Here is a 24,622-nt window from a genome sequence, read left to right as displayed (position 1 = left end):
ATGTTGATGTATACTGACATATCGATGCCAATACTCTCAGGCAAGGGAATTCAACTTCTATCCTGGATACCGCCGATGGGAAGGACAGCTAGAGACGCAACGTTGTACTTGTTGTCACTACAGATTTCATGTCATCGCGCTGGACCTGTCACCGTTAGTTGTCTGCTGATGTCGCTGCATTCTTGCTGTCGCGAGATTCTGTCGAAACTTGCGCTCGGATTTGGTTTGCCTCGTTCGCGAAGTGTTTCCGTTGTCGCTAGCCTGGCCGTCTACCTCTTCCTTGATGCCGTTGTTCCGCCTGAAACAGCAATACGAGACCGGCGGATCAGTGAGTGAATTCCAGGCGTTGGACGCAGTCTCGGTATGTGTCGTTCATAACCCCGGCATTGCCATTTTTGATCAAGTCCTCGTTCGCAAATCGTGGGAGGATGTCGGCAACGGCAGACACAAGGTTAAGGTTGAGAAATCTCTCATTTGCGACATACTCGCGCTTGTTGGCGCGCGACAGCACCGAATCGGTCAGGGTGGTCAGTCTTGCCTAAGTAATATCAGTACCATATAGTTGTATTCATACTGCATTACGAACCTTTTGATTCTCACGTGTCTCTTCTAATTCCTTTACCTTTGCCGCCAGCTTCTTGTTCTCATTTAGGGTTAGTTAGGGTTAGTGGAGGCGTGATTGGGAATATAAGCGGGAATATGGAAACTAGGAAGGAAGCTTGAAGGTAGTCAGCAAGTAGAGTTGGCAGCTGTATGTTAAGTTGAAAAAATAGAGTTGGTAGACTGAAGAAGTGTCATAAAGACTGAGGTTATGAAGCATGGTCTGTCCGCAACCAATTGCAAGCCGCCATAGCGCGATGAACCTTCAGCTTTGTCGCCGCCATAATCCACCGGTATCTCTTGATCTCATCCTCCGCAGCTAATAACTCGTAATACGCCTCCAGCATCGGATCTCCACGAGAGAATTCCTCAACACATCGCAAGTAGAATTCCCGATCCCTTCGCATAACCTCTGTATTCTTTGACCGCCAAACCAACGGTCCATCGGTCTCACTTCCGTGTTTGGCTTCGAAAGGTTCGTGTAATGATTCGAATTCGTGTGTTAGGAAGTTGGGGAAACATGCTGAGAATTGCAGTGGGATGATCTCTGCGAATCCGAGGTCGATGATACTGTAATGGCTGTGTCAGTTGAAGAAGTATGTTGGGTGCGAATAAGGGCACGTACGCTTTGACGTTAAAGTCCTCATCCACGATAACGTTTTCAGTCGTCAGGTCACCGTGGACGAGGACGCAGGGGGGATCATCGAGGTCTGGTATGAGGTACTCTGCGATTAGACTCTGTTGATCGAGGCACTCGCTGACCGCTGCTCCAGGAAGTTTGTTGTTCTCAGCTCGTTTGATTTTGCGATTTATAAGGGTTGTGACATGAAGTGGCCGTATATTCTATGTTAATAATTAGTGATGAGCAAGCTTGAAAGATGGCAGAGAGATATGACTAACCTTTATTTTGTATTTGAAGTAAATCTAGTACTATCCGAGCAACAGACCGAAGCACTTTATCCCGTTGTGGTAGCTCAGGAAAGGATTCCGTCCACCGCAATTGAGTTCCCTCCACCCACTCCGAAACGATGAAAGGAAACTGTGCAGGATTGTCGAATGTTGCACTAAAGGCCTTCATCCTCGTCATTCTTGCAATCCCAGATTTCTCAATAGCCAGACGTAGTTCCGCCTCTCTTTTCGCCGTCAACACGACGTGCTCTGGAAACGCTCGGAATTGTAATGGGAACCGGACTGCCCATTTCGATCCTTCCTCGTCTTTGAGAACGACGATAACACATTCACTGCCTCCAAAAGGCCTTTCGCGGGTATCCATGATGAATTGGCATTGAAGGCCAAACAAATGGCACATTTCCTCTTGAAGCCCGTCCAAATTGATGTTGTCGTACCCGTCGAGTACTTTTTTGCGGCCTTGGGTGTCCATATCCACAGCTGCTTCGCGGCACCCAAAATATAAATATCGAGAAGTTCGAGAAGAACGGGACGAATGAGATTTTGAACACGTCACACTATCATGTGACAATAGTCTTTGAAACGCGATACTATAGCCGTAGCCATGCGCCCTGCGCAAGTTCGAGGACATCGGTGGGATAAACAGCACATATCCACGCACTTTTGGGAGGGTATTATGTTTTGAAGGTGTATGCTACCAAACGCCGCTGACCAAATGTTGAGAGATGGGACGATTGATTCCTTGTATTCCGTTCGTTCCATTCCAGGGATCGCATTGGAGTGCTTGTCGTCCCCACCGTTGACTTGAGGATACTCCGAAGACGCATCGGCCTATAAGAGAGGATTTGTCGACAATGAGAACAGAGCGAACATCGATAAGCTGTTGCAGAGGGCGAAAGATTCAGCCACAAGGCACACAGCTATAAGACAACGAGAAATGGGTATACTGCGGAACACGAACGGCTGCAACGGCTGCACCATTTGCGAGTTGACTTCTCGTCGTCTAGTTTCTCGCTATCGAATTTCTCGTCGTCGAAACCTGCTTCTCGTCATCTAAAACCTGTCGCCACAACCGCGGCTTCTCACCGCCACACACAAAGCTAGCCAAGGATCTCGAGTGCGATTTTCATGTCCGATAGAGCAATGTCATCGATGATACGACATAGTTGGTCCTCTACATAATCCCACAAGCTTATTGTGCCTGTATGAACCGAAAGTTTGCGCCCATGAGCGGCAACGGGCTCTTAACTATGGCCAAAATCCACGGTTTGATCCGTGACATGACCTCTCCAATATCTTCGTCGTGAAGAAGCGCTGTTATTACCAATGGCGTCCAGCACCGAACATGATATAACTTCTCATTGTGATAAAGTTGTTGATTGTTCTGTGTCGACTCGGATCTGGAAAGGGGGGTTAGCATATATATGGACCAGACGAACGGAGAAGACGGAAACAGACTCACCGGTTGGCGAGATTGGGAGATGTTGCGTTTACTGTGTTCAAGGGATATATATTCCCCACGACCCGGACAGCGGTGAGGCGCTCGATATCATCCAGACCCAGCGCATGAATGTAGAATCCCCCCTCCTATACGCAGGGAATCCCATTCTGCACGGGTTGGAGTGTCCAAAAGACTCACCCCAGCTCGCCGACCTACTTGTAGATATTATCTCCTTCTCAAACAACTGAAAATCCCCGCCTGATATGCGCCTGGTGTCAGTTCTCCTCACAAGAAATGTCGCCTCCCCCAACGAACCGGTTGCCTTGCTAATACCACGTCAAGGAACACGGGGGAGTGCGTTTTCATTCTTGAAATGGGAGTTAGTAAGAGGAATGGGAAGAAATGATGATGGTGGGAAGAAGGTATAGCAAACGTATCTTGTGAACTGGGGAAATTGTAAAGCAATTGCATCTCGTATCGCCTGTGGGTTTTGATATCATCTCTTGGAATTCTTTTGCCATTCTTTATCCTTATTTTTTCTTCTCCATCCCAACCCGCGCGGTTTCGCAGTGGTAGTGGTAAATCTCTATGTCGTCGTATATCGTCGTCGGCATTTCGAATCCTGCCATTCATCGCCCTATCCATAAACTCCACACCAACCCAACACCTCTCGCATCTCTTCCTCAATAAGACCTAGATCACAATTCTCAAGCTTCAGCACTGGTGACGCATGCACCAAAATCTCACACTCCCCCATCGGCCCTACCAACGACCAACTCACCTAGCTCTCAGAACAACACACACCGAACTCTTGGCATCAGCTCTCACCATCCCCCACCACCATCCCCGAAACAACTTAGAGCGAGGCGCCAACGACAAGTTCCAAGATGAACTCCTGTCGCATTCCCATTTTACCATTTTCTCTGCCTTCTTCCTTCAAGATAATAATAGCCCGCCGATGTGATCCTTCAGCGCCACGCACGCACGATGCTCGGGCATCGGCACCAACCATCAACAGAAGCGGCCACGACGGCCACGACGGCGGTGTTTGGTGGATATGTTCTCGGATGGGGGTTGGTGTATCCGCGCACCTCCCCTCAAGGCCGCGGTCGAAACCTTAGTCGAAACCTCGGTCGAAGCCTCGGTTCAGCTGTCATTTCCATCATCGTGTGCGTGTGAAAGCAGCACGCATAGCTTGGCATCAATTGCGGTGCTCAGAGCAGGGGATGAGGAGCTCTTTCTATGCTCTTTACTCGCGATGACGCGATTTAAGAGCGGGTGTGGCTTGGATGAGGTGATGTTGTTATACTGGGTCCATCCGCTGAGATCTGGAAGGGAGAGAGGGAGGCAGGGAAGGCTAGAACGAGGACTCATGAGTCGTTCCTTCCTTCTTTAAAGATGTGATATGTCGTTTTTTTTGTGACAGTAGGGTAATAGTATACGTATCCTCTTGTTTGAGAAAGAGATGGATGGAAGGGAGATGGAAGAATCCAAATCCAAGATATCAAGGGACTGAACGAGACATTCGAAGGTGAATCCATCTTCTTCTTCCTCAAAATGATACCTACCGAATCCATCTGCCCTGCCTTCCTCAACCCCAGCGACCACCTGCCTTGCTTTACAGTGGACGTCTCGGTTTACTGTGGACGTCCGCTTTCCAGTACAGTAACATCGGGCGGGCACCACACCGCGTCGTGACCGCATGGTGGATCTGACTCCGCCCCGGGAATGTCTCATCCGTCTGTTCGCATTCAGAGATTTCATCCGATCAACAGCTTGTGCCCCCGCATCTCCTCCCCCTTCTAAACCGGCACGCAGAAGCCAAAGTCGGTGACAGGTACCGTACTTACCGCACCTCCTCTCACCCTTCTCTCACCTTCTCCACGGTGGGATCGCGTGTAATTAAAACCTCACAGGAACTATTGGATATACTACGCACCAGATGGCATACTCCGGCCGATCCCCCGGTGCTGACACGCGATCGGCGGTAGTGTGGTGGTGGCGGTGGTGGAGGGTGGTGTCTCAGGCTGGCCGACCCTTGTGGCTGGCGGCCGATGGGATGGAGGTGGTACTTGGATGTGTGCTTTGGGTTGGGGATTTGGGGGTTGGGGAGGGGGAGGGAGGGTTCTTGCGTGGCGGAGTGGCTGCAAGTGGGAGTTTCCTATGGATGGTTTGAATGTTCGAGTGTGTCTCATGCGGTGGCTTAGGGGTTGTGGCTTAGAAAGTGGTAGTACTGTAGTATGGTAATGACACCGGCAGATGTTAACGTTTATGGCCGTATTACCCGCATGTAGTATGTTTCCCATTCGAGACTTAATGAAGCCCTCATAGCTCGATATTCGATGGATGTATATGTGATGGATCTGGAGATGACGACGGAGCGGGTAATGATAGACAGTTTATTGGTCTATTAGTCTAGCTGAGGAGTGGAGGTACACATGGTATCTCTAGGCGGTACTTGGCATTGGCGGGGGAATGACGTGGGAATCAAGGTAGTCGAAGGGGTTAGCAAGGTTACTCTTGTTTCAACGGAGAATTGTTTATGCTAGACTTTGTTGAGTAGGTGGCCGAGTGGGGGAGGGAGGGGGAGGTGGTGAGGTCCTACAGAGGACTATGGATATGTCCATGAGTGACTATGGATACTAGATGGATACAGTATGGATACTCTTATGAGAGACAATAATGAAACTATACTGCAATATAGACACTCTAATCGGCGATCCCCTCCTCCTTTCACTATTATCACCCGGAATTGCGGAATTAGGATAGGCAGGGGCCCTAAATGCGGGTTTTAGTGCCGAGCCGGTGCCTGCCAAGAGAATGCCCGTGTGTGGGATTTCAGCGTAAAGTTGCCTGTTCTTGCCTGTTCTTGCCTGTTCCTGCCTGCCAGTTTGTCTGCCGCGCTCACTCTTACTGTACTGGTCTCTCGCTGCCGCTTTCACGCTAAACGGGGGAGCCATTACCCCTGGATTGGCGTTATTTGGCGTTATTGGCATTTGGTGGGGGATGGGAGGGGATGGTACAAGGAAATGTAGTACACCGGAAGTGGGAATGGAAAGTACCATTCCCATAATCCCCGATCTTGTCCTCAACACTCTGTATGGGACTCCACATACAACAAACAAGACTGAATAGACTCCTATGGAATAATACAGTACTATTATTTTACTATTACACTACTATTTACTATTGCACAGACTCTCGAGGGCTAGGGGTTGTGACTTACCCCGTGACTTGCCCTGTCCCTGCCTATCCCTGCCTTACCCTTGAGGTGGCACTGAACCCCAGCCAGCCACTGCCACCCACTACCACCAACCCCTCCAACCACCAAACCCACCACCAAAACCGCCACCGACGCACCCCTCCACAGCCCTCCACCTCTCAAGCTTTGACACCCCCATACAACAATTTCACCTCATTTCATCCTCATTTCATCCCTCACCCCAAAGAGATGGCGATCGACGCTGAGAAACGGCCGGGGAAGGATGGGAGGGGGTTACACCACAGCAATTTGATGCTGCATTCAGGAATGAGGATGGGGATCACGACACGGTGAAGTTGCATTTTGTAACCCTTCATGTCAGACTCACGACCACGTTGACTTTGCCCTGACATTCGAGACAGGTGGAATTTACAAGACATACAGACGCTCAAGACACATTTAACCTCACTTACCGCGTGCCACGGCTGTCACGTCACGTCAACAATAACCTTCCTGAGCCACCACCACCGATGACGATAACCTTCTTGCGCCATCACCCCATCATCCCAACAGCCGTCCATTCCAGCGATTCGGCCATTCGAAGCACGTCACTTTTAGGATGGATACAGTTAGTACCTTGCCTACAGCTACTCACTAGCAATCACCTCCTCCGCAGTACCTCCCTCGCAGTACAGCCCCGACCAGGATGAATGACCGCAGATCTGTTGCCTCATAGCAACGGGCCTCACTCTCCTCTCAATCCACCCTTCCCGTCCTGCCCCCCCACCCTCTCCCTGGCTGGGTTATCTCTCTCCGTCCGCCCGCCTCTCTCTGTCCCCTTCCCTACTCCACCACCACTAACTCCCAGTCCCTCCCTCTCTCCGCACACGTCTCCGCACGAGATTTGTGTACACGCACCGCGCTAAGATCGTGTACGTACCGCGGAAGTACCATACTTTCCCAGTTAAAGGGGCCGTGAGGCCCTGTGCGCATTGATTGGACTTTGCCGATCTGTACGCGCTACCGCCCTCACTAGCGGCTAATGAGCGATGAGGTTGTGATTACTGCTCACAAAAAGGATAGTTAATTAGTCGACTTACAGCAATTCACCCTAGTGCTATACAGCCCAACTTTGGTTCATACTAGTAGTGCTAGTGCACCGCAGCAGAAGCTGTACACTCCACGTACTCGACTTGTAACTCTCCTCCCCTCTCCACTAAGCTACTTACTCCGAGGGGGGGGAAGGCGGGGACCAACGCTGACCCCACCCGGTAGACTCCACGATTGCACTATCGTTCTGATAGTCAGGCACGGCAAACACGACTAATGCCACCCGCAGGGCTCATTCTGTCATTCATCTTCTTGTTTGGGGAAGTTCTGCCCTCATCCCATGTTCGGCCTGTAACCGTTGGCCCGTCATACTCCCATCTCCTGACTCCTGCATCGGGCAATGAGTTCCGGTAGTCTTTGCGTCGAGGATGGACAGTGGCCGTGGGATGCGCCCTGTCAACAGGGTGGCGAAAGATACACGGCTCTACTATGTTTTAGCTACCCTGTGAGCGTATCAATGGTTTCTCAGATCATTACTGCTTCTAATGTGATGATACCGGTGGGTCAATTTCTTTCACCTCACATTCATCCATTCACACATTTCCCAACATCTGCATTCGCTGGCTAGTCATGTGAAGACAGCAGACACGTCACAAGAGCCTGATAACGAACAAGGAAATCCGTTGTTGGTTTCCTCCGTAATCCTCCTCATCCTCCCCAATTACAGGAACAGATATCAAAGCATGCCACGCTAGATATCCCATCCCAATTGGTGCCCATCCACCCTCAGCTTCAGCCACAAGCATCTAAGCGTCGATCCTCCCACCCTCCCGTCCTAGGCAGTTCGATCGAGCTGTCATCAGGGTCCAATGGCTTTGCCGCCTGCCTCCATGGGGTGGGTGCGCTTCACTGGCCGGAGATTGTCGCAAGTGATGCTGCAATCTTTGGCCCTGATTAGCGGATGATCCGAATTGCGGATCCGGCCATTGACTTTCTTTCCAAACCCATGGGTCTCTACAATACAGCTCGCAAGGCATCGGTGCGGTCTGCCAGCTGCTGCAAAATGTCTCATACCACCCCTGGGATTCCGTTGCCAATGGTACCGAGTGGTACCCACCGCCCACCCATGCGCCGATGGGAGATGGGAGATGGGAGACTGAACTATTGCAGACTAGATGGGCAGACCTTCCATGGCGATGTATAAGAAGGACATCCCGCCGGAATTGTCTCTCTTTTCTTCTGTATCCAACTACAGACACACAGTCCTTACATTCATTTTACCAACTCACCCTTTCCACTCTTTATATCCCGTTTAATTTTCAAACCCTCCTCCCTCCCTCCACCCAAACAAAACCGCAGCAATGAAGTTCTCCTACACTCTCGCTGCCGTCTTCGCGACCGCCGCCGTCGCCGCCCCAGTGGCCCAGGCCCCAGCCGTCCCAGTCGACGCCGGCCTTCTCGCAAAGTTGAGCCCCGATGTCGCCGCTCTCGTTACCGGTCTCGGACTCACCACCCTCGCACCTGGTCTTGCCGCTACCCTCGTCACCCTCAGCGAGGGCCTGAAGACCCGCCAAGTCGGTGTCCCAGTTGATGCTGGCCTCCTCGCCAAGCTCAGCCCTGATGTGGCTGCTCTCGTTACCGGCCTCGGACTCACCACCCTCGCCCCTGGCCTTGCTGCCACCCTAGTCACTCTCTCCGAGGGCCTCAAGACCCGCCAGGTTGAGGGTGTTGTCAACACCGTCGAGACTGTTGTCACCCCCGTCACCGATGTTGTTTCAGGCCTCGTTGCTGGTGTCGGTGCCCGCCAGGATGTCCCAGTTGTTGGCGATCTTGTCCAGCAGCTCGAGGCCATCCTTGCTGGCCTCACCTCCGGTGTTGCTGCCCGCCAGAACGTCCCAGTTGCCGGCGATCTCGTCCAAACTCTTGAGGCTCTCCTCGCCAGCTTGAAGGGTGGTGTCGCTGCCCGCCAGAGTGTCCCTGCTGTCGGCGATCTTATCCCGACTGTTGAGGCGCTCCTCGCTAGCCTCACCAACGGCACTGGTGTTATTGGTGCCCGTGACATCGCCGGTCTTGAGGCTCTTATCCAGAGCCTCACCGCCGGAGGTGCCGCCACCGACATCGCCAGCAAGGCCGCCGGTTCCGTCCCAGTTGACGCCGGTCTCCTGGCCAAGCTGAGCCCAGATGTCGCTGCTCTCGTCACCGGTCTTGGACTTACCTCCCTCGCCCCTGGCCTTGCCTCCACCTTGATCACCCTCTCCGCAGGACTCAAGACCCGCCAGGTCCCCGACGTGGTTGGTGAGCTCCAGCCCGCTCTTGAGGCTATCCTCGCCCAGGTCACCGGTGCCGTTCAGGACAAGGTCGTCCCTACCGTTCAGGGTACCGTTGAGAAGGTCGTCCCTACCGTCCAGGGTACCGTTGAGAAGGTCGTCCCTACTGTCAAGGGCACCGTCGAGCAGGTCACTGGTGCTGTCCAGGGTCTTGGTGCCCGCGACGTCGCTGGCGTCCCAGTCGATGCCGGTCTCCTCGCCAAGCTCTCCCCCGATGTTGCTGCTCTTGTCACCGGCCTCGGACTCACCACCCTCGCCCCTGGCCTCGCTGCCACCCTCATCACTCTCTCCGAGGGCCTCAAGACCCGCCAGGTTGACAGCGTCGTCCCAGACATCCCAGTTGATGCTGGTCTCCTCGCCAAGCTGAGCCCTGATGTCGCTGCTCTCGTCAGCGGTCTCGGACTCACCTCCATCGCACCTGGACTCGCTGCCACCCTTGTCACCCTCTCTGAGGGCCTCAAGACCCGCCAGGTTGAGGGTGTCGTTAACACCGTCGAGACTGTTGTGACTCCCGTCACTGGCCTCGTCTCCGGCCTCGCTGGCTCCGTTGGCGCCCGCCAGGTTGAGGGTGTCGTCAACACCGTCGAGACCGTCGTGACTCCCGTCACTGGCCTCGCCGGCTCTGTTGGTGCCCGCCAGGTTGAGGGTGTTGTTAACACTGTCGAGACCGTTGCCGCCCCCGTCACTGGTCTCGTCTCCGGTCTCGCTGGTGGTGTTGTCACCCGTGACGTTGCTGGTGTCCCCGTCGACGCTGGTCTCCTCGCCAAGCTCTCCCCTGATGTCGCTGCCCTTGTCACCGGTCTCGGACTCACCACCCTCGCTCCCGGTCTCGCTGCTACCCTGATCACTCTCTCCGAGGGACTCAAGACCCGCCAGTCCTCTGACCCGCTTGCCGTCGTCACCCAGGCTCTCGAGGCTATCCTGAACCCTGTCACCTCTACTGTCTCCGGCGTCGTCGCGCCTGTCATTGGTGCCGTCGATGCCCGTGATGTTGTCCCAGCTGTTGGTGGTGTTGTGTCTGAGGTTGAGGGTGTTGTGAAGAACGTCACCGGCAACGTCGGCGCCACCGATGCTGCCTCCAAGGTTGCTGGTATCCCAGTTGATGCCGGTCTCCTTGCCCAGCTGAGCCCTTCTATCGCTGCTCTTGTCAGCGGTCTTGGACTTACCTCCTTGGCACCTGGACTTGCTTCTACTCTGATCACCCTCAGCCAGGGCTTGTAAATGTAAGTTGCACCTCCACCCCTCCGACATTTACGAAGACCATCAGCTAATTGTTACATCAGTACAGGACCTCGATTGTGCGACCTTGTTTTTTGAATAAATTTCGACGAAATCTGTTTCCGAAAGGCAATAAAGTGATGGAGGAGACGGGAAAGTGATGATGGCGTTCATGGGCGGTGATTATACCTTCAACAAAGCGACATGGCTAGCGATGCAGCTGGCTCTTCAAACGTTCTTTTTTCGTTTTATATAAGATTTATGTTCAGGGGGAACGGGACACTGTTCCGTTAGTGTATTTAGGCAGTAATGTATTTAAACAACTGATTGTGGAAGAAGCTGTATATATATGAATATCGTTTAAACGTTTATTTGTTTGGTTGTGACTCTTGTGTTTTTTACTTGATGATGAGGAAGGAACCATTCCAATCTTGTGGAGGAAGGAGCAATCCACAAGTGTTTTGATTTTGTGAGGAAAGAGCGACCTTAGAACCTAGATATAGCCCTTCGAAGGAAGGAAAGAGCGATTCTAGAAGTTCACAGTTTTTCTCGAAGGAAGGAGCATCCTCCCCCACGCTCCTGCCAATTCTACAAATCCCCCCCCCCCAATTCTGCGACGGAAAGTGCAACCCTACTCAATGGCTCCTTCCTCAATTTATTTCTACATGACCACAAACAACACTCACCTCGCAGTCTCTACATCTCAATCTCTCTCCTCAAATCTCCTTACTAAGCTCCGGCGATCCCTCTCTCACTGAATTCTCACCCATCAAATTCCCATCAAAAGCCTCATCTAGAACACACCACCATCCTCTGTCTCGCCCACCACAGGGAATCGCTGTCTTTGAAACAGAAAATGCCACGCCCGCCACTCTTCCACGACTATCACGCCCTGGCATGTCTAAAAACGTGCTCATGTCCCTCTACTTCCCCCTAAGTCCCGTTGACGACGCGGCTCCGCTTCGAAGAGCATGCGATAGCGCCAAGCATCGCGCCATCACCATCTATCACCTCGCTTGCATCGCTTTCGTCGCAACTATTGAGCTGGGGGTGTGTGTGATGGAATGCGAATTGTTGCAATGTCATGCATGGGATAAGAGAGAGAGAGAGCGATTACGAGTACAGAATACCGAGGTATATCCCCCAAGGCCGAGGAGACAGAGTCGCCGGATCGTCATCGCGATTCAGCGGGTCGAGGCGCGCTCGCTCGCGACGATTACCTTACTCGTCGCGCGATAGCTCAATTACTTACGCTCAGATCTCTGGTCGCGAGGGGTGATCTATCGCCTTACCCGCTTTGCTGCTCGTGAGGTGTTTATGCTATGTGCTGGCCGTGTTCCCCCGAGGCGCTGGGCTGGGTATTGTGTGGTGGTTTGGTGGTTGTACGGACGATCTCCCGTCGGCACATGTGCGTATTGCGGCAGTTTTGTAGGAGTACCGCGTTTAGGGGTGGGGTGAGGCTCCCAAGGTTACGCTGTGCTGGTGGTGGTGGAGGTGGTTATTTGGCTGATAATCACATGCGGCTCGGTGAGAATGGGGGAGGATGAGAATTCGTATCTCTTCTACTACTACCACTGCTACCTCTATCTATTGAATACCGTGCTGATACGAGTGGACAGGAATAACACCTCGATCTCCCATCCGGATAGTGATAATTTTACGATACATGAGATGGACTTCCTCCTGAACCAACTGGAGATGATAACCTTGGTTCCGAGGGCGCGCTTGTGCGTTTAGCTTCAGGGCTGCTGCGGAGCGGCGGATAGGTATCATATCATACCCTCGTAGCGTCGACCGTGACGTTATATGCCTCAGCATGGATTTGAGTTGCGAGGGCGTGTCATTCATGTTTTGAGAACGACGTTCCCGGGAGGGATCCGAGACTGATTAGAAAGGTATCTTTTGCGGAGGGTGGTGGGTGTTGTGGATATGAAGTTTCCGAGCCTGACTGTGGAGTTGGGCTCTCTGAAGGGTCCGACGACGAACCAGGAGTAGCTGCTTGTTTCGTGAACTTAGAATCGATCCCTCGGGTTGTCTTCGATGGGAACGTCGGAACCGGCTGTCGTAGGGCTTTCCGATACCTAATCTTCGCAAGCAGCGAGTTCTTCCCGAAATCCAGCAAGGTACGAGAAACCATACCCACAATCACCTCACGGACGCTGTTCCCGCAATGGATGAACTCTACATGTCGTTTCCGCCGGGCTGGAGTTGCTGGGACCTCATCATCGATCACAATTATCAATTCCTGCAACCCCTTCAGCTTCTCTAGAAACCCATTGAATGCCTCCTTTTCGTCGCACATTATCTTCCAAAGCTCATATTGGAAAGCGATGTGTCGGATGTCCTTCAACTCGAACCAACGAGCTATGTCAGACAAGAGGCCGGCTGGTGAGTAATACTTAACTGCGGTGCTGACGTATAGGATGTCGTGCTCGAAGTCGAGCCCGCCGGGGACCTGCTTCATGTTTATTTCTCGGTATACGGAACGCGCTTCCTGGCGTGAATCGTGGCAGATATGCATGGCAATCGGTGTTTTGCCAGCTAGTCCTAGTATGCGCTCAGTCCCAAAGAGCTGCACAATCCGTGGCTCGGGGAATGTGTAGCGCCAGATCCTCCGTCGGATATCATATGGGAGACTCTGGAAACTTGAGATGTTGGTGACGGGCTTTGACCCTGCCGGGTCAGTCGGTTGGAGTCTCTCCTGCTTAGATCTGACGACGTGCAACTCGGACATCAGAGAGGAAACCAGAGAGCTGAAGGTGCCTATCTCCCGCGCCTGGAGTTTAGATTTTGCTTCTAAGGCCGAGAGTTTCTTCTGTTGCTCTGCTTCTTGTTCCGAGTAGTGTATCTGAAGTTTCACCAGCTGCATCGCAATAGTGGACAGTGCTAGTTGGATAGCTGGCGAGTCGCTGTCAGTTTTAAGCTGCAGTAGTTGCGTTGCGATATTGGACAGTGGCAGTTGGGTAGCCAGCGGCGATTTGCTGTTGGTAGTATCTGCCATTGTGATCCGTGAGATGTAGAATACGATCTGATGTTTACTGTTTAATGAAGCGGACTCAACTCTACAATAATCTTCTTGAATACACAAGGTCACACGCAAGGCAACGCAAGGCTGCCCAATGTGACTTATAACATATGACAAGCGCTACCTTTTGAGACATTCTGGGGGCCAAATATGTTGGATAGCTATGTGTCGTCGACCAGTGACAGGGGCCCATCAGTTATCAGATTTGGAGGGGTACAGTCACGTGTTGCATCAAACAAAACCATCCATAAAAATGTTTTGATGAAGTCCATTGGAGCTGCCTGCTTGATAGGAACAGGAAATTGGTCCTTGTTTAATTTCTATGATGATTTACGGCTATGTGGTTTTACTTTGGCTGTTGTGGCTTTGGGGTTGGCGTGTCTCCTGTCTTCATTTCGAGCTGGCTTGGTATCTGGCCTATGCCAAGATTTGGTCTGCATTTTCCCTCAAATCGACGAAGATCGCCGACAGCGACGCATGAAAACAAACCCCTCGACTACGCAGGATAGCTAGCGGATGCAAGATAGGAATTTGAAACTGCTTACGCTGCCGAGACAAGACTCCATTCTCCGCCACCCAGACCAGTTTGTGATTTACGTTTAGTCAAAGATAATATGTGGGTTGATGGCTTGCGAGAGGTGCTAATATTTGACAATGGGCGGAAATAAGTGAGTATTTTTTAACATATATAGTTACGCATTTAGTCTCACATATTCCGGATCTTTCCTTGACTGAACCATACCATCCCACGACGACTTCACCACCCAGGTATGAACTGCTAATATCATCTCATCGTCAAGGTGGTCATCCCAGCCAATCTGGACAGGTACAAGATTAGGGTTGCCCTCATCTATCTTCCCTGGAGGCTCGGAATCGTTTGCCCGTTGTGCTGATTCATCAATTTCCTTAAGTTGATTGCTTTCCCGTTGTGCATCTATTTGCCCAATAGAGTCTATACTCCAGAGAGTTCGGTAATAGCCGACTAGCTCAAGCCGGCTCAATAAAGTCGACCCAGTGCTGTTATTCTTGCAGAAGTCGCAAAACGCCTTTATAAACACAGTAGAGCCGGGAGTAGGTTTGACATCATCTCCACACATTAGATCGTCGTGTCGATCGAAAAATAAATGCTTCAGGTTCGGGAAATCAGAAAGAATGGCAAATATGTTGTCCTAGATGACAATTAGGATATGGTTAGCCGATAAAATCAAACTTCATTAACCAAATTCAAAGCAACACTTTTTATGTTGCAAAACGAGAATGTAAGTACCTGATCCTTGAATTCTAAAGTGAAACACAGCTGTTCAAGCTGCTTGCAGCTCGAGATTATACTCATTACCTCCAGGATTAATACAGAGGGAAATATCCACGGATCGCATTGAGGTAAAAAGAGGCATCTAAGCGTCTCAAAATGATTATTTAATTTGGGGAAATGGTCGATCGGCCTAATGGGATTACATAGAATTAGCTGCTCCAGTCCTTGGAACGACTCGACGAATTCAATGAATTCCTCGTTTTCGCAATTGGTAATGAGACTTTCAAAGCGTTGGCCGATACGCTGAAAGATATTCCACAACTTTTTCGACTTGGAAGTACCAATAGTATTTGCCTCCAACAAGGTAAATCTCCGAATAGAAGTGAAGTCAAAACCTTCGAGCCAGCCTGGAATTCCTGGAGATAAGGCGTTCCGTAGATGTAAGGAGTGAAGCCGCAGTTGGCTCTGTAGCTCAATTATCGGATTGACGATATTGAGGAGCTTGTCCTCGAAGTTGAACTCTTCGAGAAATCTCAGTTTGAGTTCTTTAAGACTTTTCATATTATCAACGAGGAGGCTGGACACATCTTCGGTTGTCTCCCGCGATGTGATGTCTGTTATTGCAAGAGACGAAAGAGAAGATCTCTTCATTGCGCATAGGCCCGGGGTGAATCCTGAAGGCCATTCTATTTTCAGATGATAGAAAAAGTCGCTGCTAAACCGATATATCAAAGATTTTAGCTGAGCTGGAGGCAAGCACCTCAAGAATTGGTTGGTAGGAGGCATTTCGGCTGTCCATCTGTATCCTTTAATGAGAATCTTCGATAAAAAAAGGGTATAAGGGCAACTTTGTAACGGTGTGTAGGTTTTCTTGGAAAATGACTTACACTAGTTCAGACAACATGGACATCCGGGGTAGTGCCATCCCAAATATCATATTTGCCCGAACCCACGGCGAATATATCGCAAGGCTGCTGGGATCAAAGTAAGTGCCTTTACCAGGAGCTCCCCAGCGGGTGCCATTGTTACTAGCTTTCGTATACCCATTTCTAACAGTCAACTTTCGAACATATCTGCACTGCTGGCGATAATTATTTGCAAGGCCACTCATCAAGTTATAGCTCATCAGGACGTCCATATCTGCGTCGTCTTCTTCGATATCTTCCGCTTTGATAAGATTCAGATGCGGGCTTAAGTCGATTATTGTATGCGAGTATATGAGAGGAGTCACCCTTTCGTTCATATCTCTGTTCACTTGACTCAAGCTTACCAGCTCAGAATCGGCATGGAGCTACGAAGCGGGGTCAGTAAAACTAATTGCGGTTCGGCTGGTATTAAAGCATTAGGCATACCAGCTCCAGGACCTCATCGAAAACATAGACCGGAAGTCGCTGAAGGTCATTCAGTTTATCCATGCTGGATTAATTCCGACTTGAAAGTCTGAATTGTGTGTAACAACAGGCATGTCATACTGAGTGAGGCATTTGGTGTTGCTGGTTGCCTGGAGAGGTGCATGAGCGATTTCGGCATCATCCAACCGACTGAGATACATCTACAAATGGCTAGACTCAATATTCCCTTAGATTGACAGCCATGTGGTGCATATGTTGATTATATTTGAGCTATTGGTCCACCATCTCCCAAATCAGACAGAAGAAACGCAATTTATTTCAGCTACAAGCTAAACATTAATTCTGGTAATATTTTTCCTTGACATTGTCTAATCTTTCTCAACTTCAAATGCTTTCTCCTTAAAATCCCCATTTGATATGAGTTCCGTCCAATATATAACTTCCATTCGCTGCTGTGCATTGCCACTCCAAGAACGGGCTCGCACATGGTAGCGGCCCCGTTTCCTTCGGCTCAGGGCCCGCATCCTTCAGTAACAAGGCCGCAACATCGTGAGCTCCCAGCTTTACAGTCCAGTTCCTTACGGCCACGCCGACATCTTTATGAAGCCACATATCTCTCACCTTGTACTGTCGTCCGGCTCGTACGGCCCAGTTCTCCGTCAGGTCAAACGAGATCTCCTGCGTCTCGTTCAGGGTGTTGATAATCATAAATACTGGGCCATACGAGGATGTTCCAGCCCAGAATCCTGGTGGGGAAGTCTCGTTATAGGTGATGCGCGAGAAATCCGATTGGAGGCCAATACGGAAAGGCGCAATAGCTTTCCCTTCAATGGGGTCCTGGTTGATGGCGATGAGTTCCTTATTACCAAGAATCTCAATGGTGTCCTTCGTTGCGTTGCGCAGATCCGTTCCGATCAGGAGGTGACTTTTGAGGAGTGCCCAGGCAGTAAAGTGCGTGCGCTGCTCGGCAACGGTGAGGTCGCCGACAGGAGCACCACGACCAGAGTTTCCAACCTCGAGCATATCCATATCGCCGTGCTGGTAGTGGTCCGTTGCGCCATAAGACGTCGATGCCAGGAGGAGGATATTGGCTATCGCAGACCAGTATGGCCTAATGTCGCCGTCTATACGCCACGCGTTAGAGATGCGCGGCGCCCAGTTATGCGGATCTTGCCAGCCCCATTGGCAGAGGGAGTATATGAATTTATTGGGATGTTTGTATTTCTTGGCGAGGGTCTCGATGGCGTCGAGCATACGTTCATATCGCCCATACTCATTTTCCATCGTGACATTATCATAGCTATGCAGCATGTTAGGAAAAGGACCACCACATCGTCATACGAGAGAGATACGTACGGGATGTAACAATTGTCATACTTGACAATGGCACCTTTGCCTCCCCATCCCCAGCTCCGCCACGTCTCAAGATCCTGCAGCTCGCGGCCATAGGCTCCCGGTAAACCACCACAGGTCTTATATCCGTTCGAGGAATACGCGCTCGCTGAGAGACCGTACTTATTCAAGCTTTGACTCCATTTCAACCTGGCCGCCCAAGTTAGATATAGCCCGCAAGTGGATTTGGGGAATATTTACATTCCGTCTGGAAATTTCGCAGGATCGGGAATCATTTCGCCCTTCGCGGAGCGGTTCTCCAATGCATAGAAATCGTCGAGGATGAATGTCTGTCCACAATCAGATTGGCCTTCCCGTTACACTTCGGCCTATGTCTTGGGCACTTACATTATAACCCGCATCTACAAGCCCGTACTCCTTCATAAGTCTGGCTTGCTCGAGTGCCAAAGCGCCATCGTAGTTTTTCTCAAACGCATTATAGGTATCATAGCCCATGGTGGGTAGTTTTCCAACGCCTGTCACAGTGTCAGCATATAGTCAAAGACATGATATCCTGGATATTCCGCTTACCATTGTTCAGAGCCAATGCCTGGCCTGCAAAGAGGAGCGCACTCAATCCGAGGGAATTCATGATCAATGACAGCCTAGGCTAAACAAACAAACAAAAAGAACTATGGGCATCGAGCACTTATAACCCCCTCCATCTCGACAATGCAAGGTTTTGCGCCGCACTCGGAAGTAAACATTCCTGCCCTAGGGTCGGGATAATATTTCCGTATTCTCCTCCACTGATAGCCAAAGCTACAATTCATCTGGTCTTCGGAGTGGTAGTGGGGAACTCAGAAGAGAAGGTCTGAATCCCAGCACCCTGATAGCTAGTGCGGGGTAAGATATGCCAGGACTGCATGGGTGTATGGCTCATATATGTTGCTCTTACGACCAGGGCATTTGCGCCTGGTACTTCGACGCTTAAGTGACACGGACACAACTGTGGGGGTAGTTCAACGGTCGACATTCCGATGGGTCGGTCAAGTTGCCAGTGCAAATCTGGGCCATAATCCGACGGATTGTCGGTGAAGATTCTGAGTGGCCTTGCGAGGAGGATAGACGGCTAAAATGGCACTGGTCGTGGAGTTAATAACCTAAAGTTGGAGAAGTTGGGGAAAGGCCGAAGCTACTCTAAATTGGACCGGAGTGCGGCGCTCCGCCCTTTTGCCATCCAAATCTGGAGTTGGTGAGCACCAACCTGCATTTGACATCGAGAAGTGAGTGAGTATTTGGAGGCATCTAGCGATGTATTTTATTTCCACGATACTTGGAAAGCAGTTGTGGGTATGCAAGGTCTCTGCCTCAAATGGGCGCCGAACGTTTCCGTATGGCGTAGAACAGCACACCAGAAACCACGTTTCTCGCTGAAATACATCAATTGCATCGGTGGACTGCTTATCTCGAACAATTGATTGGAGTTGGTATTGAGGATATGTCTATATATAAAAAATGTCGTTATATCATAATGCGGGGCCGTCAAACGTCTCTCTCTTATAGCGCATGTACCACGAAGTCTTATGCGGGAATATGACTTGCTTCTCCCTCGTAAACCCGTTATCTTCGAGTTGCCTGATGAATCTGGACAGGGTGTGAGCTTCTCGTCTGCGGAATTATGGCGCGTTAATATCATGACATACCTCTCATTATCAATCCGCGGTTCAAGGACCAAACATTCAGTCCTATAATCTGCGGTCAAGGCATAATGGACAAACGCGCTGATCCACCTACTCAGTCGATGCGCGCCCCTAAACTCTTGCTCTCCAACCACCACATGCACGCCTCTATCCCAATCCTTCGCCTCACCCGCATTCAGAATCCTGCCCAGCAGGTCCTCCTTCACCCAGTAAAGCTCAAAATACCCAAACGGCCGCCCATTCCAGCACCCGATCACGGGAAAAGAATGCTTGGATTCCAAGTTGCCGCGTAGGAACTTTTCTTGGACCTCGATGGGACCGTCACAGCCCCAGGATTTGGAGACGCGCGGGTCGTTCATCCACTTGTGGATGAGCTGGACGTCGGTCATCTGTCGGGTGTCGGTCCCTTCTGGAGCTGGCGTGAGAGTGTGAGGCGGTGAGGGAGAGGGTATTACCCCAACGCTAAATGAAGACTCCAAACCGTTGTATACAACAGGTTTGTCACTCAAACTAGCAACACGAAAGCTTAACTGCTCGCCCAGACTGGAGATATAGCGCGTGTAAAATGTCTCGCCCTGTTGCGGAGGCTTTGGCCTGATGGGGTGGCGTACACCATTTGTATTTATGTATTGGAGGGGAGGAGGAGGGTAGTAAGTTGGAAGGTGACTTCCAGACGCATAAGGATGTGGAAGGAGGTGTTGCCCCAATAGAGTTTGAGGTCCTGGGCTGGGCGTGAAACCGTGCAGGTCTACGCCGCTATGTTCAAACTTGGTCTGAGTATGAGACGGTGAGCCAACTGGACTCCCGTAAGGCGATCCCGGAATTGACAGCGGATTTGCATTTGGCGACAGGGTGAAGAGAAAAAGCCTCGGTGAGAGTTGCCAAAACGCACGGCGAGATGTGAACATCTCCTCCCAACCCTCAGTATTATCGCTACTTGCGCCCACCGCCGAGTTCTCCGAGTATATGAGGCCCATACGCTCGAGCTTGGGGAGCAGGTTTCTTCCACGGAAGACTCCCTCTCTCTTTATTTTTATACGCCAGTCGGCTTTCGGTTTTCCGTTGTCGGGCGTGTTCTTCGAGGCCTCCGTTGTGACAAAGGGCGAGGGCTCGGTCTGGTGGAAGTACCAGTACAGAGTGGCCCATAGCATCATGGCGATCTGCCTAGTCGGGCTCGCAGGCGCCTTGAAGTCATCTGTGCTTGGGAAGGATATCGAGCTTATGAAGAGGCAATCGTTTTGTAGGGTAGGTTTCGAGAATTTGTGAATGTGGAGTTTCTTCGGCGTCGATTTGCCGTCTGCATTCTGCGCAGTGGTCCCCTCCGCGGAGTTAGGGGCATCGACGAGCTCTTCCGACTGTAATATAATCGTCCATCCCTTTGGAAATACAGCACTGTGCACGTTCAACTCGCTGGGCTTGAAGAACAAGCCGCCAAACACCGGTTCCACGCTGAGGCAATGCCCATTTGGCAGGTGGATGACATCGGTCATGACGTCTGGTGTTTGCGAAGCTGGCGCGGTGTTCGAACGCTTGAAGCTACAAGCAAATAGTTAGCAACGCAGAAATTTCGAATATTTACCATCGTCATGATTGTGATCGGTGTCGAGGGGTTATTTTACCCCACTGTGGAGAACGAACCCGGGCGGCGGCGTTCGGTTCCATCTGTTTACGAGGGTAAGATCGGTGGCGGGGAGTCGTCGATAACCGCGTCCTACTGGTGTGGTACCTGCCTAGTTTTCGCTGACAGGGATGTTTTCGGAGCAGAAACCAACGGACCGCCAATGGTCATTCATCGTGATATTTGCTTCTTTTATTTTCTTGTGCTCGTGACAGGATCAATATTTTACTGTATAATGTAATGAATTCTACAGCGAGGGTTTTGGGAAATTATGTTTAGCCGTGTCCTGCTGGAGATCTCGGAGATGCTGATCTCGGCCGAGATTCACCCCCCATCATTTTAAGTCCGATCAAAACACTAAAATTATTCCTAGTAAATCTTGCTAGGTATAGATGGAATTGTGAACTTCCGGTCATAAATCAAATATCATAGCCATATCCTCGATATCACTGCCCGGTGATCTAGTATCGTACTCCGTTTTGAGATATAGGCCAAGACTCTAGATGAAATTGACACCCCTCATTTCAAACCTATGCGCTTCCACTGCCTCAACTGCCGACAGCTTCTCCTGGAGGATCAACCCCACCTCTCTTCCCGCTTCTTCCCGTGCGCAACGTATGTATCTGGCAGGAGTTTCTGTTGGTCAAGGCTATGTTCCAGTTGGACAGCCTGTGACAAAACCTGATCACATCTGATTAAACTTCCGATTCCTTGTTCTGAAATATCTTTTTCTGTTCCCAGTGCTGATCTTTCAGGGGTCTTAAGTGACTCCAAACCGTAAGCTCTGGCACTTCCGCCATCTGACAAGTTAAAATGGCATTGTTCGAGTCTCCATGTAGCCGATAGACATCGTTTAGATCTGCCAACAAGTATGCTTCCTCGAAACTTTGATCGACCGGTTTGCTATAGCGCTTGACGACAAACTTCATTACGTTCCTTGCTATCCCGTCGAGTTCCTCGGCCGCTTCATATAAATTCAACTTGCCCGTGCATATTCTAGACCTATAATCATAACAAGCATAGTATTTTGGAGCAGGAGAAGACAACATAGAATATGCGTGTAGCAAGTTAGTGGGGTTGGTTATCAACCACAAATCAAGGAGGGGTCATTTCCAATGGAAATCGAGCGTGCTTGGCCTTCGCTTGGCCTTTTGCCAGCTTCTTCCCCCTCCGTGGACCAGATTGCACATTTGGAAGATAAAAAGTTAAACATGATTCCTATATTATGAAGCTCTAGGAAGGCGCACACGATAGAACAGCGTGTAGTCAGCCAAGGTTGTATATTTAAGCTCCCAGCACCTTGATGGATGTGGATTGAATCAGCGCACAGACGTCCACGGCGTCGTCATCGATAAGCTAAAATTGACGGGAGCCGCCTTAGTCAGGGGGGACTGGTTCGGACCCCAGCAATCGAAAAACTTCCAATTTCAACAAAAGCCACAACTTAACTCCCAAGGATACCGCAGCTTCCGGCCTCGACTACCAGCTTGTACTATTATCTTGTCTACCCGACTAAAGAGCATAATCTCTTTTCCCGCACCAAAAAAGTCGACACGGGAGCCATTGGCACCCCCTGAGCCTCAGCAATATGGGCTTACCACCCTGGACAGGTAGTTCCAGCCAGCGATTCGTCCTTGTGACTGGCTCCAATTCGTACGAGACCTTAAATCCTTCCACCTCAACTCTCTGACTTCGCGACCGCATCTGACATCAGTCTTCTAGCGGCCTCGGATTGGCAACCTGCGAGCGCCTCATTGACGAATTCCTCACTTCCCCGACCCGCGATCCGCTCTCCCACCTCATCATCGTTGCATCCACACGCTCACCCCGAAAGACCGCCGAGACTATCAACTCTTTGCGCCAACATCTCCAGACTCTTGCGAAGACTTCGACTGAGCTCGAGAAGCGCGCTTCTTCCCAGAGCAAAGAATACCAATGGCGCGATGCCGTGGGCCGCGTCCACTTCCTCGGCGCAGAAGTTGATTTGTGCGATCTGAGGGGCATTTATAAGTTTGCGGCGCAGTTACGCGGAGAGGAGGGTGGATTATCGAGCCCAGACACCGAGGATGGAAGGCCAGGGCTGAAGAACGTCATAATTCCACGACTCGACGTTTTATACCTCAATGCGGGGATCGGCGGATGGACCGGGATTCCGTGGCTACTGGCCATCTATAAATGCATTGTCGGCATCCCGGACTCGTTCTCGTACTGGAAATGGTTCAACTTCCCTTCCCCCGCAGCCGTCGTGCGCCACCAGTCCGCATTCAACAAATCCACAAACGCCCAAACAGAGAAGTTAACCAACGGCGATTTGACAGAAGAACCACCACTCGGAGAGGTCTTCTGCGCTAACGTCTTTGGCCACTACCTTCTCACCCACGAGCTGATGCCCCTACTCTCCACGTCCCTCGACCGCGAGCCCGGCGACCGCGCACGCGTTGTCTGGGTGTCAACCCTCGAACCCGACCCATCCGACATCTCGATGGACGACCTCCAAGGCTTTACCGCATCGAACCCCTACTACGGCTCCAAGCGCGTCACCGACCTCATGGCCATCACCGCCAAACTACCCGCCATACAGCCCATCAACAGCGATTTCTTCGCTATGCGCGATTCCATTGCGCCGAAGCCCGAAAGCGAGGACGAGGCTGAGATTAAGCTTGTCAGACCGGAATTCTACGTCACGCAGCCTGGGATCTTGCACACGAACATTAGCGGCATGAACCCTTTTGCTGCTTTCTTCATGGCACTTGGGTTTTATATCGCCCGCGTCATGGGAAGCGTGTGGCACCCTATCGTCGGATACCTGGGTGCTGTGGCACCGGTCTGGCTTGGGCTTGCGGACCAGTCGATGTTGGATTCGCTCGATACGCGTGCTGGACCGGAGGGCAAGGTTAAGTGGGGTAGTAGCACGGATTGGTGGGCGAACGAGAGGGTGAGGATGACGGAGGTGGTGGGTTGGGGGTGGAGCGGGTATGTTGGGGAGAAGGGGGAGAAGAAGGGACGGGCTCCTCATGCGGTTGATCTTACGCCGGAAGCGAGGGAGGAGTTTGTGGCTGATGGAAGAGTGGTGTGGGGGTATTTGGAGGGTTTGAGGAGGGAGTGGGAGGGAAGGTTGAAGATTGGTGATGCGGCGTAGAGATAGAAGGATAGATAGGCCTCTGAGATGTTTATGATGTTTTGTAAGATACATACCTATTAATTGATAATGGCTGTTGACATACACGAAAAACCAAACTATGCCTCATAGTAGGTTCCTCAGAACTTCCAGGTGCTATATATGGAAATAACGATTACCAAGCAACCCTCATCGCAGCTTCCTCGGGGCTTCTAAGTCTTTTATATATATACCGAAAAAGAAGGATTACCAAGCAAACCTCATCGCAGCTTCCTTGGAATTTCTAGTTCCTATATATGGCAAGAACGATTACCAAGCAAAGGCTCATCGCAGTTTCCTCAAAACTTCTGATCTCATATATGGAAGGAACGATTACCAATCAAAGGCTCATCGCAGCTTCCTCAAAACTTCGAGGTCTGATATATATACATGGAAAGAACGATTACCAAGCCAACCTCATCGCAACTTCCCTAGA

The 24,622-nt window shown here is 50.9% G+C and overlaps 7 protein-coding genes across 7 annotated transcripts; 2 read left to right on the top strand and 5 right to left on the bottom strand.

Moving 5' to 3' along the window:
* Nucleotides 1–325: 325 nt before the first annotated feature.
* VE01_07189 (uncharacterized protein) lies at nt 326–1,873 on the bottom strand (the record flags this gene model as incomplete). Its single annotated transcript, XM_018276624.1, has 5 exons — nt 326–538; nt 587–643; nt 864–1,170; nt 1,226–1,443; nt 1,556–1,873. 5 exons carry the CDS (start codon nt 1,871–1,873, stop codon nt 326–328), a joined length of 1,113 nt encoding a protein of 370 aa, XP_018128174.1.
* Nucleotides 1,874–8,456: 6,583 nt separating this feature from the next.
* VE01_07188 (uncharacterized protein) lies at nt 8,457–11,088 on the top strand. Its single transcript, XM_018276623.2, has 2 exons — nt 8,457–10,752; nt 10,813–11,088. Exon 1 carries the CDS (start codon nt 8,564–8,566, stop codon nt 10,748–10,750), a length of 2,187 nt encoding a protein of 728 aa, XP_018128175.1. The 5' UTR covers nt 8,457–8,563; the 3' UTR covers nt 10,751–10,752; nt 10,813–11,088.
* Nucleotides 11,089–12,331: 1,243 nt separating this feature from the next.
* Nucleotides 12,332–13,907, bottom strand: VE01_07187 (uncharacterized protein). The gene has a single exon (XM_018276622.2). The coding sequence runs from the start codon at nt 13,746–13,748 to the stop codon at nt 12,588–12,590; it is 1,161 nt and encodes a 386-aa protein (XP_018128168.1). The 5' UTR covers nt 13,749–13,907; the 3' UTR covers nt 12,332–12,587.
* Nucleotides 13,908–14,422: 515 nt separating this feature from the next.
* On the bottom strand, nt 14,423–16,663 carry VE01_07186 (uncharacterized protein). Its single transcript, XM_018276621.2, has 4 exons — nt 16,377–16,663; nt 15,912–16,315; nt 15,040–15,823; nt 14,423–14,941 (listed from the first exon to the last, which is right to left on the bottom strand). The coding sequence occupies exons 1-4, from the start codon at nt 16,437–16,439 to the stop codon at nt 14,465–14,467; spliced, it is 1,728 nt and encodes a 575-aa protein (XP_018128169.1). The 5' UTR covers nt 16,440–16,663; the 3' UTR covers nt 14,423–14,464.
* A 112-nt stretch (nt 16,664–16,775) lies between these two features.
* On the bottom strand, nt 16,776–18,360 carry VE01_07185 (uncharacterized protein; the record flags this gene model as incomplete). Its single annotated transcript, XM_018276620.1, has 5 exons — nt 16,776–17,676; nt 17,733–17,918; nt 17,970–18,058; nt 18,117–18,244; nt 18,300–18,360. 5 exons carry the CDS (start codon nt 18,358–18,360, stop codon nt 16,776–16,778), a joined length of 1,365 nt encoding a protein of 454 aa, XP_018128166.1.
* Nucleotides 18,361–19,237: 877 nt separating this feature from the next.
* VE01_07184 (uncharacterized protein) lies at nt 19,238–20,901 on the bottom strand (the record flags this gene model as incomplete). The annotated part of the gene is made up of 2 exons (XM_018276619.1): nt 19,238–19,355; nt 19,415–20,901. 2 exons carry the CDS (start codon nt 20,899–20,901, stop codon nt 19,238–19,240), a joined length of 1,605 nt encoding a protein of 534 aa, XP_018128167.1.
* Nucleotides 20,902–22,457: 1,556 nt separating this feature from the next.
* VE01_07183 (uncharacterized protein) lies at nt 22,458–24,242 on the top strand. The gene is made up of 2 exons (XM_018276618.2): nt 22,458–22,682; nt 22,752–24,242. The coding sequence occupies exons 1-2, from the start codon at nt 22,618–22,620 to the stop codon at nt 24,166–24,168; spliced, it is 1,482 nt and encodes a 493-aa protein (XP_018128172.1). The 5' UTR covers nt 22,458–22,617; the 3' UTR covers nt 24,169–24,242.
* Nucleotides 24,243–24,622: the final 380 nt, after the last annotated feature.

This window comes from Pseudogymnoascus verrucosus, assembly GCF_001662655.1.
Source record: "Pseudogymnoascus verrucosus strain UAMH 10579 unplaced genomic scaffold scaffold_38, whole genome shotgun sequence".
In the NCBI taxonomy this organism is placed as follows: Eukaryota; Fungi; Ascomycota; class Leotiomycetes; order Thelebolales; family Thelebolaceae; genus Pseudogymnoascus; species Pseudogymnoascus verrucosus.
Note: the sequence above shows the minus strand (reverse complement) of the source record. Positions and strands in the feature narration are given on the sequence as shown.